This window comes from Poecilia mexicana, unplaced genomic scaffold (assembly GCF_051168715.1).
Source record: "Poecilia mexicana isolate PSO_F unplaced genomic scaffold, ASM5116871v1 scaffold_2, whole genome shotgun sequence".
Classification (NCBI taxonomy): Eukaryota; Metazoa; Chordata; class Actinopteri; order Cyprinodontiformes; family Poeciliidae; genus Poecilia; species Poecilia mexicana.
In genome coordinates, this window is record NW_028263371.1 from 28,119,638 (window position 1) to 28,134,202 (window position 14,565).

The 14,565-nt window shown below is 40.4% G+C and overlaps 1 protein-coding gene across 1 annotated transcript in view; it reads left to right on the forward strand.

Moving 5' to 3' along the window:
- The first annotated feature begins 7,994 nt into the window (after positions 1-7,994).
- LOC106926450 (interleukin-1 receptor accessory protein-like 1) overlaps positions 7,995-14,565 on the forward strand; it is a 30,086-nt gene continuing 23,515 nt past the window's right edge. The window contains exons 1-2 of the mRNA XM_088008124.1: positions 7,995-8,022; positions 8,091-8,234. Of these exons, the coding sequence (XP_087864250.1) occupies positions 7,995-8,022; positions 8,091-8,234 (172 nt within the window). The remainder of the gene's footprint in view (positions 8,023-8,090; positions 8,235-14,565) is intronic.

Below are 14,565 nucleotides of genomic sequence, written 5' to 3' on the forward strand. Positions count from 1 at the left end.
AAGGAAACTTTGACAATCATCAATATCTCAAACGAGAGGCTAGACGAACTTCACAAGAAGTTATACGACTAAAGCGAAATCACTCAAGTCCTGTAAACACTTCAGTAACCATCCACCTTTGCGTCTATTCATCAAAAAGTTACTTGATCGTCTTTTATAATGAGCTGGACATTAAAAGTTTCTGGCATTTACGCCAAAATAACATTGGTGGGTGAGAAGCTCAGCTGATAAGTGACTCATTTGTTTTTGCAGTCCATTATGCTCCAGCTGTGCCAGCTAGAGGTTTTTAGGAAGCAGGTTCATTCATTACCTGCTTCATTAGTTCGGTCCCTCAAGGTATGCCACCTTTCTGTGATTCTCAGCTTTTTTTTTTACTTTTTCCTTCCTCCTTTTATTTTTTACAAATTCACTTTTCCAGACTTGAACTGCACGGTGCTAGACCGACAGTTTTCTGTGTTAAGTCCCGGAGGGATTTCACTCTAGAATGAGAAAATGCTATCCACAGGGGGTGTAGAGTAAAACTGGATCCGCTTCATTGGAAATCAAATCTGGTTCTATTATATAAACATAAATTGGCAAATTTTACCTTCTTTTTTTTCCATCCGCTTCTTGTGTAACTTTTTTATTGATTCTTATTTGTGTAGACAATTGCTTATCAATAACATACACATTGAAAGATTTAGAAACTAAGCTTCTGTGCGATTGTCCATTTATTAAAATAAGTTAAATAAAGATTTGTTTGTTGTTAGTCCTTTCTTCTGTCTAGACTAAAAATGAAAAAAACATGATTTGCCTGGGAGAAAATAATAATTTCTCAATTCTGAAATTTGATTTATGCTTCATTATATGATCCATATTTAAAGACATGATTGCCTGAAGCAATGAAAGACTCTTCTGAACCCACAAAGCAGAGAAAGAGAAAAAATATCAAATGGACTTTTCTGAAAGAATATCTTCATCGCAGTTAAGCATGTGTTTTTATCAGCTGCTGGTTTCTTAAAATCCAATCATGAGATTCCTTTAATGCAGTTGCAAGGTTTCCATCAGACTACATTTCCTCGTGAATAGATTTGGTACAATAAAGCTTTGAAGATGGAGGTCGGAAAGCAGATTCTTTGATATTCTTTCCCCCCCGACTGCTTTCTCAGTTTGTTGCCTCAAATGTAGTTTAGGGTTTTGTAAGACCGCTTGAGTCTTTCAGGTTTGTGGATATCTGGTTGGCTATAACGAAGGAAAAAAGAGTAATTATACATTTCTGAAAGGCTCAACTCAGAAATGCACCTTTAATCAGGCTTTTATGGGTTCAAATTATTCCACTCAGATATGCTGCACTCACCACCACCCCACAGATTTTGATAATGTGCTATTTTTTCAAACAAAAACCAGGAATTGGACAGTTTTTCTGTCTAATTTCTACCTCTACAATAAAAAAAACCCTCTTATAAACCCTCTTATATAAAACCTAGCTGACATCATGAAGTTAAAAAGTAAAAACTTTAATTTAATGACTCAGCAAGAGGCAAAACTTTGCAATTAAGCTACAGCGTGGCTCTCAAGCTATAGTGTCTTCTGCAAAAATAATGCTTAAGCGAGTCAGCGGGTTCTGATTATCATTCCAGTGATGCTCACACCTGGTTGCCCTTCTGCCAATCTGCCGCTTTTTCTAACCTCGGTGGAAGTGTGAACTTTTACAATTAGCTGTAAAAGTTAATTTGTTAAGGCTCCCTCCATCATAGTCTGGGGCCAATCGCTCCTTTATCCTTTACATACTAAGCAGCAAAACACCTGCAGGGCTGGACAGAGCCTGTGTGTGAGAGGAAGATAGACAATACGAGCTGAATCGGGTGTTAGGAAATGTGTGGCTGCTTCCTGCAGAGGATATCGCTGTCCACAGACGGTTTTTCAGTATTTAGACGTGTAAAGGCAAACTCTCACCTGGAGTTTTGTAGCGTGGCCTCGGGAAGAACTCCACATCTGACCATAAATTCATGAATCCCTCCTTCTCCTCTGCAGCAGCCTTAAGTTAAACACTTAATCCCCACAGCTAACCTTTGACTTCTCATCTGGGAGGCCGAGCAAATGAGGAACATTGCTATAAGGCAGCAATTCTCCTGTTATACAACAAACAAAAAGTGACAAATTCTTTCCTTGGCTGAATCAGAATCCCCCAGTGCTGCATGTGTGCATGCGCGTCGAGAGAAGGGGCTTTAAGAGCACGAGCAAGACGTACAGTTGCCTGTCATATTAAAGCAGCTCGCAGCAAATTGCACATGGAGGCTAATAAAAAAGACGGGAAAATTGCTGCCAGCAGATTTCCTCCAAATCTCTCCAGTAATTCCCCAAGAGGGCCGCTATCACTGCCTCCCCTCCCCAGCGTCAGATTAACCCCGAGTCACCCGCTTCACACCCCAAGGCCCTCGCTGCAATGCAGCAGCTACTTTAACCTCCTGTTTGTGTTTTGTTGGATGCTTTTCTTTGTCTCTTGTCATTTGATCTTCTAAAGGGCTCCCAAAAAAGAAATCTGCACAAGTATTGTAATTGTGTTGTTAGGCATGGGTAAAGTTGTAGCAATTAGGTGCAATAAGAATATTCACTGGTGTAAAATATCAAGTTTTTGTGTACTATTGGTACTACAACAGGCTTTTTAGCATAAATCTAATCAAACCTTTTTTAAATTTTTATAAGTAACTCTTCATGTGAGTTACCATTTGGATAAAATCTATAAATTTTATTTAAAATATCCAAACGTCAGTGCTAGAGAACTGCATTGTTCTGCATTGTGCAAATGAGAAAAAATAAATCAATTCACCAGTTTGTGGTTTAAGAAAAAAACTGTAATGTTTGGTGGAGGAACAATATTAGACATTTTTATAAAAGTCAGTTGTATGTTGCCAGTAAACTGGGAATTGAATATTTTAATCAGACATGGTAGAACAACTTTTTACACCTCAACCTGTAGATTCCTCTCCTCTTTCTCGGATAGTTTTTAGACAAAATCAAAGTTGTCATGGGCAACCAAGCAAATGTCTGCCATCATCTTTAGAAGGTTTTCAAATATTGGCATCTAAATCCTATAAATACAAAACCACGGTTCATTAAAGCGGTGACTCACACTCTTGTCTCCTAACGACTTGGTGAAATAAACTGCGATCCTGCGCAAGCTTCATCCTCCCCGCACTCCAGCTGCACCTCATCTCTGCCTCCACTTTACTTCTCTGACCCGCAGGTCAGTCTAACCTGCTGCGCATCACCTCTGAAAGCGGTTTGACCCTGACCCGGTGTCCAGCACGGAGGCGAGTCATTCAGCATTCAGCAGAGCATTTGGCCTGTCAGTGGCCACTGCCAATCATAGGAAATCTCCCAAGTTGGAGTAGAAGAGCTAAGCAATGCTCTACCTGCTAAGTGCAAGTTAAACAGTCTTTCTTGGTATTATTGTCACATTTTATGGATCTATTTGCTGTAACTCACTCTCTTTTAGTCTAGAGCTGGTTTATTTCACCTCTTTCTTCCTGAATAAAAGCAAAATTAAAAATATAGTTTCATGACATTGATTTGAACTGAAAATATATATACATATTTTTAAACTGCAAGTAATAGTCCTTTCAGTTTGATGGGCAGTACTTGGGATTCTCTGCCAAATTCCTTTCGATTGGTGTTTCATCCTCCCAGACTAAACATTTAACTGCTGAAAGACAAGCATTGGTAGCACAATTATAAAAATCTTCATATATATCAGAGTAAATGTTTATTTCTGAGTTGCAGAGAAACCACCTCTAACAAGCTTCTGGCACACCTTCTTGCAGATTTGGTGGAAATACCTTAAGTTGGTTAAGTGGATGGAATAATGTTGAAGGGCTAAACCAAAACTTCTTTTTGAAATTTTGACCAAGTTGAGTGCTTCCAAATGACACTGGAACTTGGTTTTTGAATGGGAAAATCAGACTAAAATGATACTTTTCCAGTTATTCTGACTCAAATTATGCATCAAACTGGGTCGATGCCAGGAAATAAACCAAGTTAAATGAGTTATACCAATTCTGAAAAGAAGAGTGATCAAACGTCATACCAGAATTTCAACAAAAGCTTCTCAATGGATACAAAACATTTACAAATTCTCTACTATTTGTTTGGGAGCATTTAATCAAATATTAGTGGGGATGAATGCATGTGTTTGAACAAAAGCTGCACAATATATGAAATTATAATCATCACTGCTATGTCATATGTTTGAAACATTGTGGTCGCCAAGGTCTGCTTGGATGCAATATTTGTCATATTTCAAGCACTATGCATTCACACTCTGTATGCCAGTAACATATTTGGCCAGTTGGATGGTCCTTAACTGCACTTGATGTTCACCGTATGTTTAGTTTCAGTGGTCCAGACACAAAACCTTGCATAAAATAGAGTGGGAAGTCTGGAGTATATGCTTCCCTAATGCTAATTTGAACCTGCATGGTCAGTAAAACAAAACTGTTTGTTCCATTCTTAAAATCCCTAATTTACTTTAATTCCTACCCAGCTTGTGTGTCCCTGTTTCTGTAATATTAGATTTACGGTAGAGCAGAAACTCGGCTTGGAGCATATCTCTCAGATTGTACATAAAAACACACACACACACACACACACACACACACACACACACACACACACACACACACACACACACCCACACACACACACACACACACACACATGTTTGTTTTGCTATCTTTGTGGGGACTTTCCATTGACTTCCATTCATTTCTACAGCCTAAACCTTACCTTTACCCTTTTCCTAACCCTAACCAAAACTCAATTCATACCTTAGCCCTAACTCTGACCCCTGACCCAAAAACAGGGTTTCCCCTTGTGGGGACCAGGCTCAGGTCCCCACGAGGAGCGATTGGTCCCCACAACGTAGTATATGTCAGGAAAATCGTCCCCACAAGGTATTACAAACAAACGCGCACACACACACATATATTAATGTGATTCCATCTGAGGAAACACACAGATCAGCCAGGAGCCATATTGACAAGGCAAGGTGCTGGAGACCATCAAGAGCAATTATTGTCACACTGTGGAGTGTCTGGTTGTTTACCTTCAGATGGAAGCAATGTAAATGCAGAGCAACAGGGAGGACTGACAGAGTTGGTTCTGTAATTTAATCTGTGCATGTTGGAGAATGATCAGTATGCTCCTTGTGTCTCTCTCTATCCCGCTGTCCCACGTGTACAAAGCCCCGCTGCGGATCGCAAGTATCCCTGAGCTTGGACAAATACCAGACTAACGCAATCACATAAACACTCCGTCACTCATTTTCCTGCTGATTCAGCCTCTTTTTTTTCTTCTTTTTTTCTGTGTGCATATGCTCACAGAAATCCTCATGGAAAAACTACTTAGCAAGTTTAGCAATCTGCACACATTTGTGTTTATGACGCTAGAGCGGAAAAAGCTTCTCACTTGCATGCGAGGTATGAAGATCATTTTTCTTCCTTATGTCTTTTTAACATTTTGCACACATCCATCAATCCATTCATCCATCTTTTCATTCATTGTGATTAGTAATTAAAAGTTCCTAAACCAGTGGCGTTCCAGCTTTTTCCCTCAGGTGTCAAAACTGGCCAATTTTAACTACTGGCAGGCTACAAAATTCATTAAAAAAAGGTGCAAAAATTGGTATATTGTGATATATATATATTTTAGTTTTCCCTGCTCAACAAAACATATATGGTATTTCTTTCCCCACATAGCAGATGTAGTCAAGTTAAAAATTTGTATTTACTTAACATATTTTGGATCTTTTAAGATTATGCTGTTGCAAAAAAGTTACATTTTTAAAATTTTCACTTGTTTTTACTAGGAGAGCCAAATAAATGAGAAAGGTGATACAGTATATTTCTGTCAAACTCAGACATTTATCACCGGCTTTGATCAGCTGGCAGTACCTTTAACTTATGAACTGACTTTACCACGTTGAATCTTTGTTGCTCCATCTAATGTCATAAATTCCTCCCCCTCCAAATCAAAACGCTCGCTCTCTCAACTTAAATGCATTTCCGTAACCCCAGCTCCTCACCAAAAACTCGCAACAGAAAGAAGCAATAACAGCCGCGCCGTATATTTTATTAACTCCACCGATAACGCCTGTGATTTATAGCACTTACATCACCACCGAGCCCTGATCACATCATGGATCACACAACACCAGCAGCAGCAGAGAAGCTACTGTCTTAACAGTGAGTGAAGCAAATGAGCCCGAATGTTCCTGCTGGTTTGCGGATCGTAGCAGATGTTCATCTGTCTGTTTGTGTTGCGGCGCGCGCTGATGGTAAGCGGTGATGGAGGCTGAGGATTGGTTGCTCTGGTCTTGCCTGTAAAAATTATGTGAGGGGAGACGGACTCTTGCTGCATCAAGTTCGGGGCGCGGGGGGAGACATACGTGTCAAATCTGAACCGTTTCTGCTGTATTTCTATATTTTTAGGCCGCAGGTCAATTTCCGATCCGTCCATATTATGCACATATTTTAATTTCTTTCTTATCCATAGCATAAAATATACCATAAAATATAGATCTGTACTAAGTCCCCACTCTTTCCCTCAGGGAGGAGATGACTGACAGATAAGCTCTTGCACTCTAAATTTATGCATCATGTCCCCCTTTAAAGGGTTTTCCAGCTTAAGGCAATAACTTACCTTCATCTAGTTGCTTCTTCATCTTCGTCTCTCTCTCTCTTTCTCTCTCTCTCTCTCTGTCTCTCGTTTGCTCATAATTTATTGTATTGTTTTTAATTAAATGGATGGGAGGGGGGGGAGGATTTGAAGAGCCCAGCAGTTCCAAGATGCAACATTTTCTTATCTGAATATTAAATTCTGGGCACACCTATCGTGAAGAGGGACCATAAAGCTGAATAGGTCCCAAACTTGTGCCACTGTGTGTGTTAGGAGGATTAAACTGTTGAGCAAATGTCACCTTTGGAGGAGGAGAGTGGGGATATTAAAGCAACTTACGGGATAAAGTACATAGAAACATTGCTGCTTATTGGATCCGTGGTTCCATTTTTCATGTGTCGGGGTTTTTATGTGTAAAAGTGCAAATAAATTAACTGGAAAGTGTAAAATGATGAATGAAAGCTAACCTTCTGCTTTTTGCGGAAAAAAACAAAAAAAACATGGTTCATATCTTCTCACATAAACTACTATTTTGGTTTAAAGTTTTAGACCAACACAAAGTTGTAAATAATTTTGAAGTGGGATTAATATGATAGTTTTCAATGTTCTTTTTATAAACAAAAATCAGAAATATACCGCATGCTTTTTGTATCCCCCCCTTAAACAAAATCTGCAGCCAGTTGCTTCTAAAGGAGACTCTGGAGGAGCTGCAGAGTTTCAGTCTGATCAACTGCGGGCAGGAAAGCTGGTTTTAGTAGATGGGCTGATGGACTGTCAATGATCTATTCCTTTCTAATAAGCATTAAACTTCTTATCCTGTTTGTCAGTCTGAGAGAGGACATGCCTCTCTTGCATCCGCTCACAGCGCTGTGATATAATTCCTGTAGTGACCTGACATTCAACAGTCTTGGCTGGACGACCCCCTTTGACCTTAAAACATAAGAATCTTTTATTTTGCTAAAGCACCGTTCTGGCAGACACCACACCGTCCCTGAGGAGAGCTTTTCTCACACGATTTTTTCGCCACGCTGACATTTTCCATCCCCAGACGCTCACGTCAGTCTTGTGGAAAGAAACCCAGATGAATCTTTTGAAACATTACACATTTGCCAAATACACATCATCTGTATTACACCACTATGCTTCCTCTCTGAGCTCCACTTTAAGCCAAATGTTGCAGAATCTCAACACGACGGCCCCCTTTTCATCACGTGATTTTAGATTTCCTCCGTATGTTCGTGTAATTTGAGAAATATATAAGCCTGCATAATACAGATCACTCCAATTATTCCCTCCTGTGTCACAGAGGCTGAGATCTCACAGCGGGTTTTTCTGTGAACATGACGGACAGCGAGGAAGCAGCAGGGGGTGCTGTGTGGATGACGCCCCCCTCTCACCGGAGCTTTAACCTTTTTCCCTCTGCGCCCGTCGTGCAGGGCACCGTGCTCCTCCTGGTAGCCCTGCCACACAGGCCCTATTGCTTGTTCCCGTCTCTGATTCGCCTCTCATTATGGAAACCTGTTTATTCACCCAGCTCTTGGACGACGTGCTCCAGGCAGCACGACAGGGAAGAAAGGAAGGTGAGGTGGAAAACAAAGACGGAGAAAGGAACTGAAAACTGTACAAAGGATTTTAAACTTGAGGATAATTTTATAGAATATAGAGTTTGGTGTGTTTGCTATTTTAACCTATGTTAGCTAGTCAAAATATCTAATTTCCCAACTTGGAAAAAGCAGTTTTTGTTTTTGTTAAGACTTGAAATGTGTGCTAAAATTTAAGCTATGGCAATGTTTTATTACCTTTTGCCTCTTTTTTCTAGTTTTTTGTTTGTCTTTATCTGAGTAATGCTAAAAAAGTGTATCAACAGGGCGGTGTAGTTTGAGTACTCCATTTATACAGCACTGAAATCCTTCATTTCAGCACTCGTCTCTTTAAGGCACCCCTCTGATTGGTCATCTGATTGATTCAACATCGTGGACTGCAGGACAGCTCCTCACGCTTCCCTTTAGTTGCGTCCTATATGTACTGGTCCTGCATTATGTAAATGTGTTTCACAAGCCCTTTTCAGATATGAGATATCTAAAATTAATGGCTTCATAAATCTGTTGATTAAATGGCATTCGGCCTGACATGGGTCACATTTGAGGTAATGCTCTTGACGGGTTTAGCCAGTGACGGTGATGAAGAGGGTCCAGCCCGTGCGTGCAATTCACCTGCAGGTACGACATCATTTAATATGCGCAGAAAAATGTGAATAAATCCCACGCTTTCCTGCAAGAGACTGAACTTAATAAAGCGCTAATGACAACTAAGTTAATATGTTCCTCATGTGCTTAGATATTTAAATAAAAAAATTGAGTTGTGAACTCCAACCGAGCTAACACTTAACACTCCATCTGCTGCTTGTGTGAGATGACAAATTGCAGCAGTTTTACCTCCCATTTTTTTTTTTTATAAAACATGTTCAGCTCATTCACTTCACTCTGCTGCTTTAGTTAAGTTGCTGCCTGGACCTCCTTGTTCATTTGGCTCAACGCGGCACCTCCTGTAGCAGTGGAAAAATCACCCGTGGTTCCAACCACTCTGCTGTGTCCTGTTTTCATTACATGGATTCACCCACTGGAGGACAGGAATGCAGCAGTGCTCCCCAGCTCCCGCCTCACTCCTCTTTCTGTCTTTCTGGAAGATGTTTCTGATCTATTCTGGTTGGTTTTCTCCTCTGGATTACCAGGTTTTCCATGTTGACGTCTTGGTAAACGAGGGTCACCCTGGCTGTAATAAACCTTTGACACGTAGGCATATAAATACAAGCTTTGATGGCTAATCTAAAACTGTAATTTGTAAAAAAAAAAAAAAAAAAAAAAAAAAAAGCTAGTTTGATTCCTTTTAATAAATGGTAATATTGTTGGAGGCTTCGGATAACTTAAATATGCAGGAGGCAAAATGGCTAACTCCAAGTCGAAAGCTAAATTTTATTCTTTTTGAGATACTTTTACAATGCATTTTAAAATAAAAAACCAAAATGTTAAATATTTTTAAATACTGTTTTTAAGAAATGCACATAAAATACTTCAACAAAAATCAAATATTTTCTCAGGAAATCTTACTTAGATTGAGTTTGTTTTCATGTTAACTGTGTGCCCTGTAGTATTGCATTCTGGGAATTGTAGTGTTAACAATTTCTGCACCAACAAGTTATTATGAACCATTTCTTTCCTTAGGAAAGTAATTGATCTTGGGGAACCTACATGTCTATTTAATATCTGAAATAAAAAGTTGTCTGTACATAGAACATACTTTCACTTGAGTGTCAATAAGTTGATGCAATACAGTTTTCCATTGTCATAATTTGTGAGGAGGACACCCGACTTCAGAGTACAAATCGTTCTCTAGGGGTTCAGCCACACGACAAGCAAAGTTAGGTTGACATCAGCAAAACTGAATCAAGACTGAGGCTTTTCTTTTTGTGGAAATGCTACATTTTATGGGAGTAGATTTAGTTTTGCAGTCCTGCAACACTCAGGGGAGAACTACAAAAGGGCTTTGAGACACTTCACTTCCCCTGGACAATGCTTGGGGAGAAAAAAAAGGCTAAAAAATGTTACCAAAGTGTGTCCGAGAAAAGCTTTTAACAGCAGGAGACTTCATCTGGGAAAATAGTACTGCTGGGGTTGCAGCCATGCTTCAAAGGTGACACAGCGAGATCTTCAAGAACCCACTAGGTCACACTATCATTCTTTTTCTCGCTCCCTTACATCCCCACCTGGCATAATTTTTATTTTTCTATGGCTTTCTGGCTCCCTGTCAGCATCTGGACTATATGGTGCCACTTTGACATTCTTGATCCGGCTTTGTTGTCCTGCGCTAAGCCCATCAGGAGTTCTTCCTCTTATTGTATCCAATGAATGTTAAAATCCTGTTCCCACCTAGCCTCACCGGAGGGGAAGCTTGCTTTTATTCATCCCCATCAGCCGCATCAGCATTTTAGGAAAGAATCGAGATGGGGGTGAGAAGTTCTGAGTTAGCTTGAGTGATTTTTGAAAGATTAATAGGTGAGAAAAATTCAATATAAAGCCGATAGAGACATACCTCAAGGGTCTCGCAGTTGTAATTGGAGCAAAAGGTGGCTCTGAAAACAATTGACTTTTCCTTCTTTGTGTTGGTCTGTCACATAAAGCTGAAATGAAATACTTTAAAGCATGTGGTTATAGAGGAACCACATGTGAAAGTAAACTCTTTGACGAACCACTTTAGGCGAATGAGAAACTTAACCTGGAAAAAAAAAAAGAAAGATTAAAATCTCAGACGATCAACACACAAACACCTCTGAATTACTCAAGTAACCATTAGCAACATGTGCTTCAAAGCTGACATGGCAACTGCCCTCGTCTAATGCATCTCTAACCACGGTGCAACACTTGTTTCTTTCATCCACCGTGGCATTTCTCTAATGTTTAATGAAGCACCCATTAAGTGTTTCACTAATGTCTAATGAGGTTTTCATTGGGAAAGTTCAACTGTGGCTCCTTTATGCACGACTGTAAGCGCCGCGCCGCCGAGGATTCGTTGCAGCAATAATAGGTGCTGCTTTCATGCAGCAGAACGTCGTATTATGAGAGCATCAATGTAGAGCGTGGGTGTTGATCTTTGCAAATGTCATGCTCTATTCTGCAAGGCTGGAATTGGGTTCGGTATTAACCCAACCCACAGCTTGTTTGTTTTTTTGTTTCCAGTGGCCCTGTAATATTCCAAAGTATCGCCTTATTTCATTTTCAGGCCTGGTTTCTGGCAAATAAAAAAAGAAGCATAGAAAATTGAAAGTTCACAACAGATTGCAGTTCCCTACCTGTTGAGTGCCACGTGCTTGCACGTTTACGAAGTTAGGAGACGGATTGTTAGTGGTCTATTGTCTCTTAATATCTGCTTTACCTGCTTTAATTAAGGAGAACAGCAGCAGTAGTTGCAGCCTGCTTAGTGATAATGAGGTGTGGTGCCAAATATGAATAGCGGGAGATTGACCATACGCAAGGGGGACATGGCTAAATGACTGCGAAACAAAGCGCTGTCAATGGCCGCCTTAAAGTGCTTGATTGGAGAGGCTCAGGCTGTAATAAGCAAGACAAAGTGAATGCTGAACTAACAGACAATTAAGCTGCCACATCTGGCAACGGTGCCGCGAGCTGGTACCCGGCCGCCGCAATTACACTTGTCTGTCACAGCCTGAACGTTGGGCAGGAGCAAAGGATAATGCGTACCCTTCCTCAGAGCTTGCGGAGCATTTTTAGGAATCACTTCCTGCTGCTCCGACATCTTGCTGAATCTGGGAGAAAAAAAAGCCCCTTTGTTTCATCAGAAATGACGAGAATTTATGTTGCTCTTGAATATTGTTATTATACATTCAGGCATAAAACCTCTGATTTTCTGCCTTATTTGTACAGAGGTTATGCATAACAAGCCACAAGGAATATATATATTGGGACATTTTTCCCACTAGCTTTGAGATTTAATGTGTGTGACTTGTTTAAAAGAAATAAAGAAAAAAAGAGAAAAGACTGATCTAACTTATTTAGAGCTTGTTTGAATCAGAAAGGGAAGCGTTAGCAGATTAATTCAGCACTGATGGTGCCCTTCCTGCATGCAGATGTTTTGATCTGTAATCTATTTAATCTTCAGCTCTGAAGGGCAGCACAATGCTCTGTACACTTGCCAGAAGTCTTTGATTTGGCTATGAGATTTCCTCAGCTAAGCGCTTCATGACCATATGCCTTTTTTTGTCTCTCTCATGCTATACCTTTATCATGTGTCGCTGATAGAGAAATGCATCAGTGCCTTTAGGAGATAACATAGCAGAGACAATCGCATTTAGAGTCACTTTGCTGCTCTGACAAGGCCGAGAAGTCGGGATTTAAATGTTAGGATCGGTAAGCTTAAATCCTCGCATGGCTGTTTGTGCGTCCCCCAGCCTGAGCCACGTCACCTCCGCCGCCTTGACTGTTTGCAGATAAGCCGGCGCAAATTAACACGCCGTCGTTATGGGAATATCACGCTGCCATATGCACGAGGAGCCCCCCTTGCAGTAAGTCCTGGAGAGTGACACTGCAGCTGATGTCAGCACAGCAGTGGATCAGTCAATACTACAATCCTACATGCTGTTCAGATCCATGGGTGAAGCCTCTTGACATCAGAGGTGGCACACTAAACCATCGGTGTTTCCTTTTACTGTGTCTCCACCTGTCATAATACGGGGCCCTTTTTTTGTTTTTTTTTGTTTGCTGTTTTATTTGCTCTTCCTTTGCTCTGGATTGAGGCTTTGTGGCACCACAGAGACCCCTGGTGGACCATAGAGGCAGAGCATTGCTTGTTTTCATGCAATATGTGGGTGGTCCAGGACATTACCCTGACTCCCATCTTTTTTCTCTCTCACTAGCATACTTACACGCATTACCACATCACTCAGTTGTGCAGTTTAATAATTTTTTCAAAAACATGAAAAAAACTATATTTCTTAAACCTACAAATGTTAATGAATTTTATTGAGATTTTATGTGACAAACTAAAACGCCTTCAGAAGTCGCCAAATTAAGGAAATTAATTTCAGTATAAATTAGTGCTGCTCATTAATGGGTAAAAATCAGCAGGATAACTACCTTAACGTGCAGTCAGGCTTACAATGCACTGGTTTGGATCAACACATGTACATATTGCATTGACTTAGTCAAAGTCCAAGCTTAAATGCAATTGAGAATTTTTGGCAAATCTTGACATTTGCTGCTTACATGTCATCTCCATCCGATCTAAGTGAGCTTTTGTTATTTTTGCTGTAACATTTTTGTGTTGGCCTGTGGTATGAAAACCAAATAAAACACAAGGCTGGCACTACTGGGACAAAATGTGAAAAAAGTTCAGTGGGTAGGAATACTTTAGCGAGCCACTGCCTCACCAAACCAGATTTTTCCTGTTAACACAGCAGCTATCACCTGGCCATGCTAGACTGGACTAAAGGGCCAAATTAGAGCCGGCCCTGTAAGGTAAAATCCGTATTATCTTTGAACTAGCAAGTACCCAATTATACGCCACAGTTATCACACATCTCACAGACTTCTGACTCATTGCTGTAGGGCCAGTGAGCAACGAGAGATAATAAAGAGCTGCTGAATCACCTTTTTTCCCTCTTGGACACAGCTTGTTCAACCTCCTTGTGTTTCTTTTCTGGACCTGAGCCGCGCCTCTGGTGCGTTTGATACACATTAGTATATTTTTTCTACTCATTTATGTGCCCTCGGTCAAAGCATATGTGTCAGACTTGTGAAAAATGAGTCCAAGGTCTCTAATCCAAAAGCAGAGAGAAAAGACATTTAATAGGGTTTTATCTGTCACAGAGGACGTTGTGTTCAAAATGAGCCGAGCAGAGAGAAGACCTCCTGCTGATGTGAGCAAAAGGGGCTTATCTATTCATTTATGTTTTCTCTGGACTTTCTCATCACTCAGTTCACTTCATTTTGTCATCCCAGAGAAAGTCTGCTCATTACGCCTGGACAAAAAAAATGCTGACTTTTGCCGTCTGACTTCTATATTTTCAGAGTGGCATCCTTCTCAGTAGCCACTTATACAGGAAGAAGGCGAGATAAGTTTATTTGAAAGGCATATTTCAGCAACAAAGCAATAAAAATTAACATTTTCCAGAAACATGTCCCAGAATGGAGAAGTATAAAAACTCTGCTTGCTTGCAAAGAACTTAACATTCGCCATAAGAACATATTAGCAGCCAAATTCAGTGCCCGCAATGCCCTTGCCTGGATTTCGATTTTGTAATAAAAGATGTTTTTAAAGTACTTTGTGCAAAACGCAGCGATTGAATCTGAAATGCAGCGCCTGACCCTAAAAAGGTTCTACTGAAGAGTTTAAGAGCTT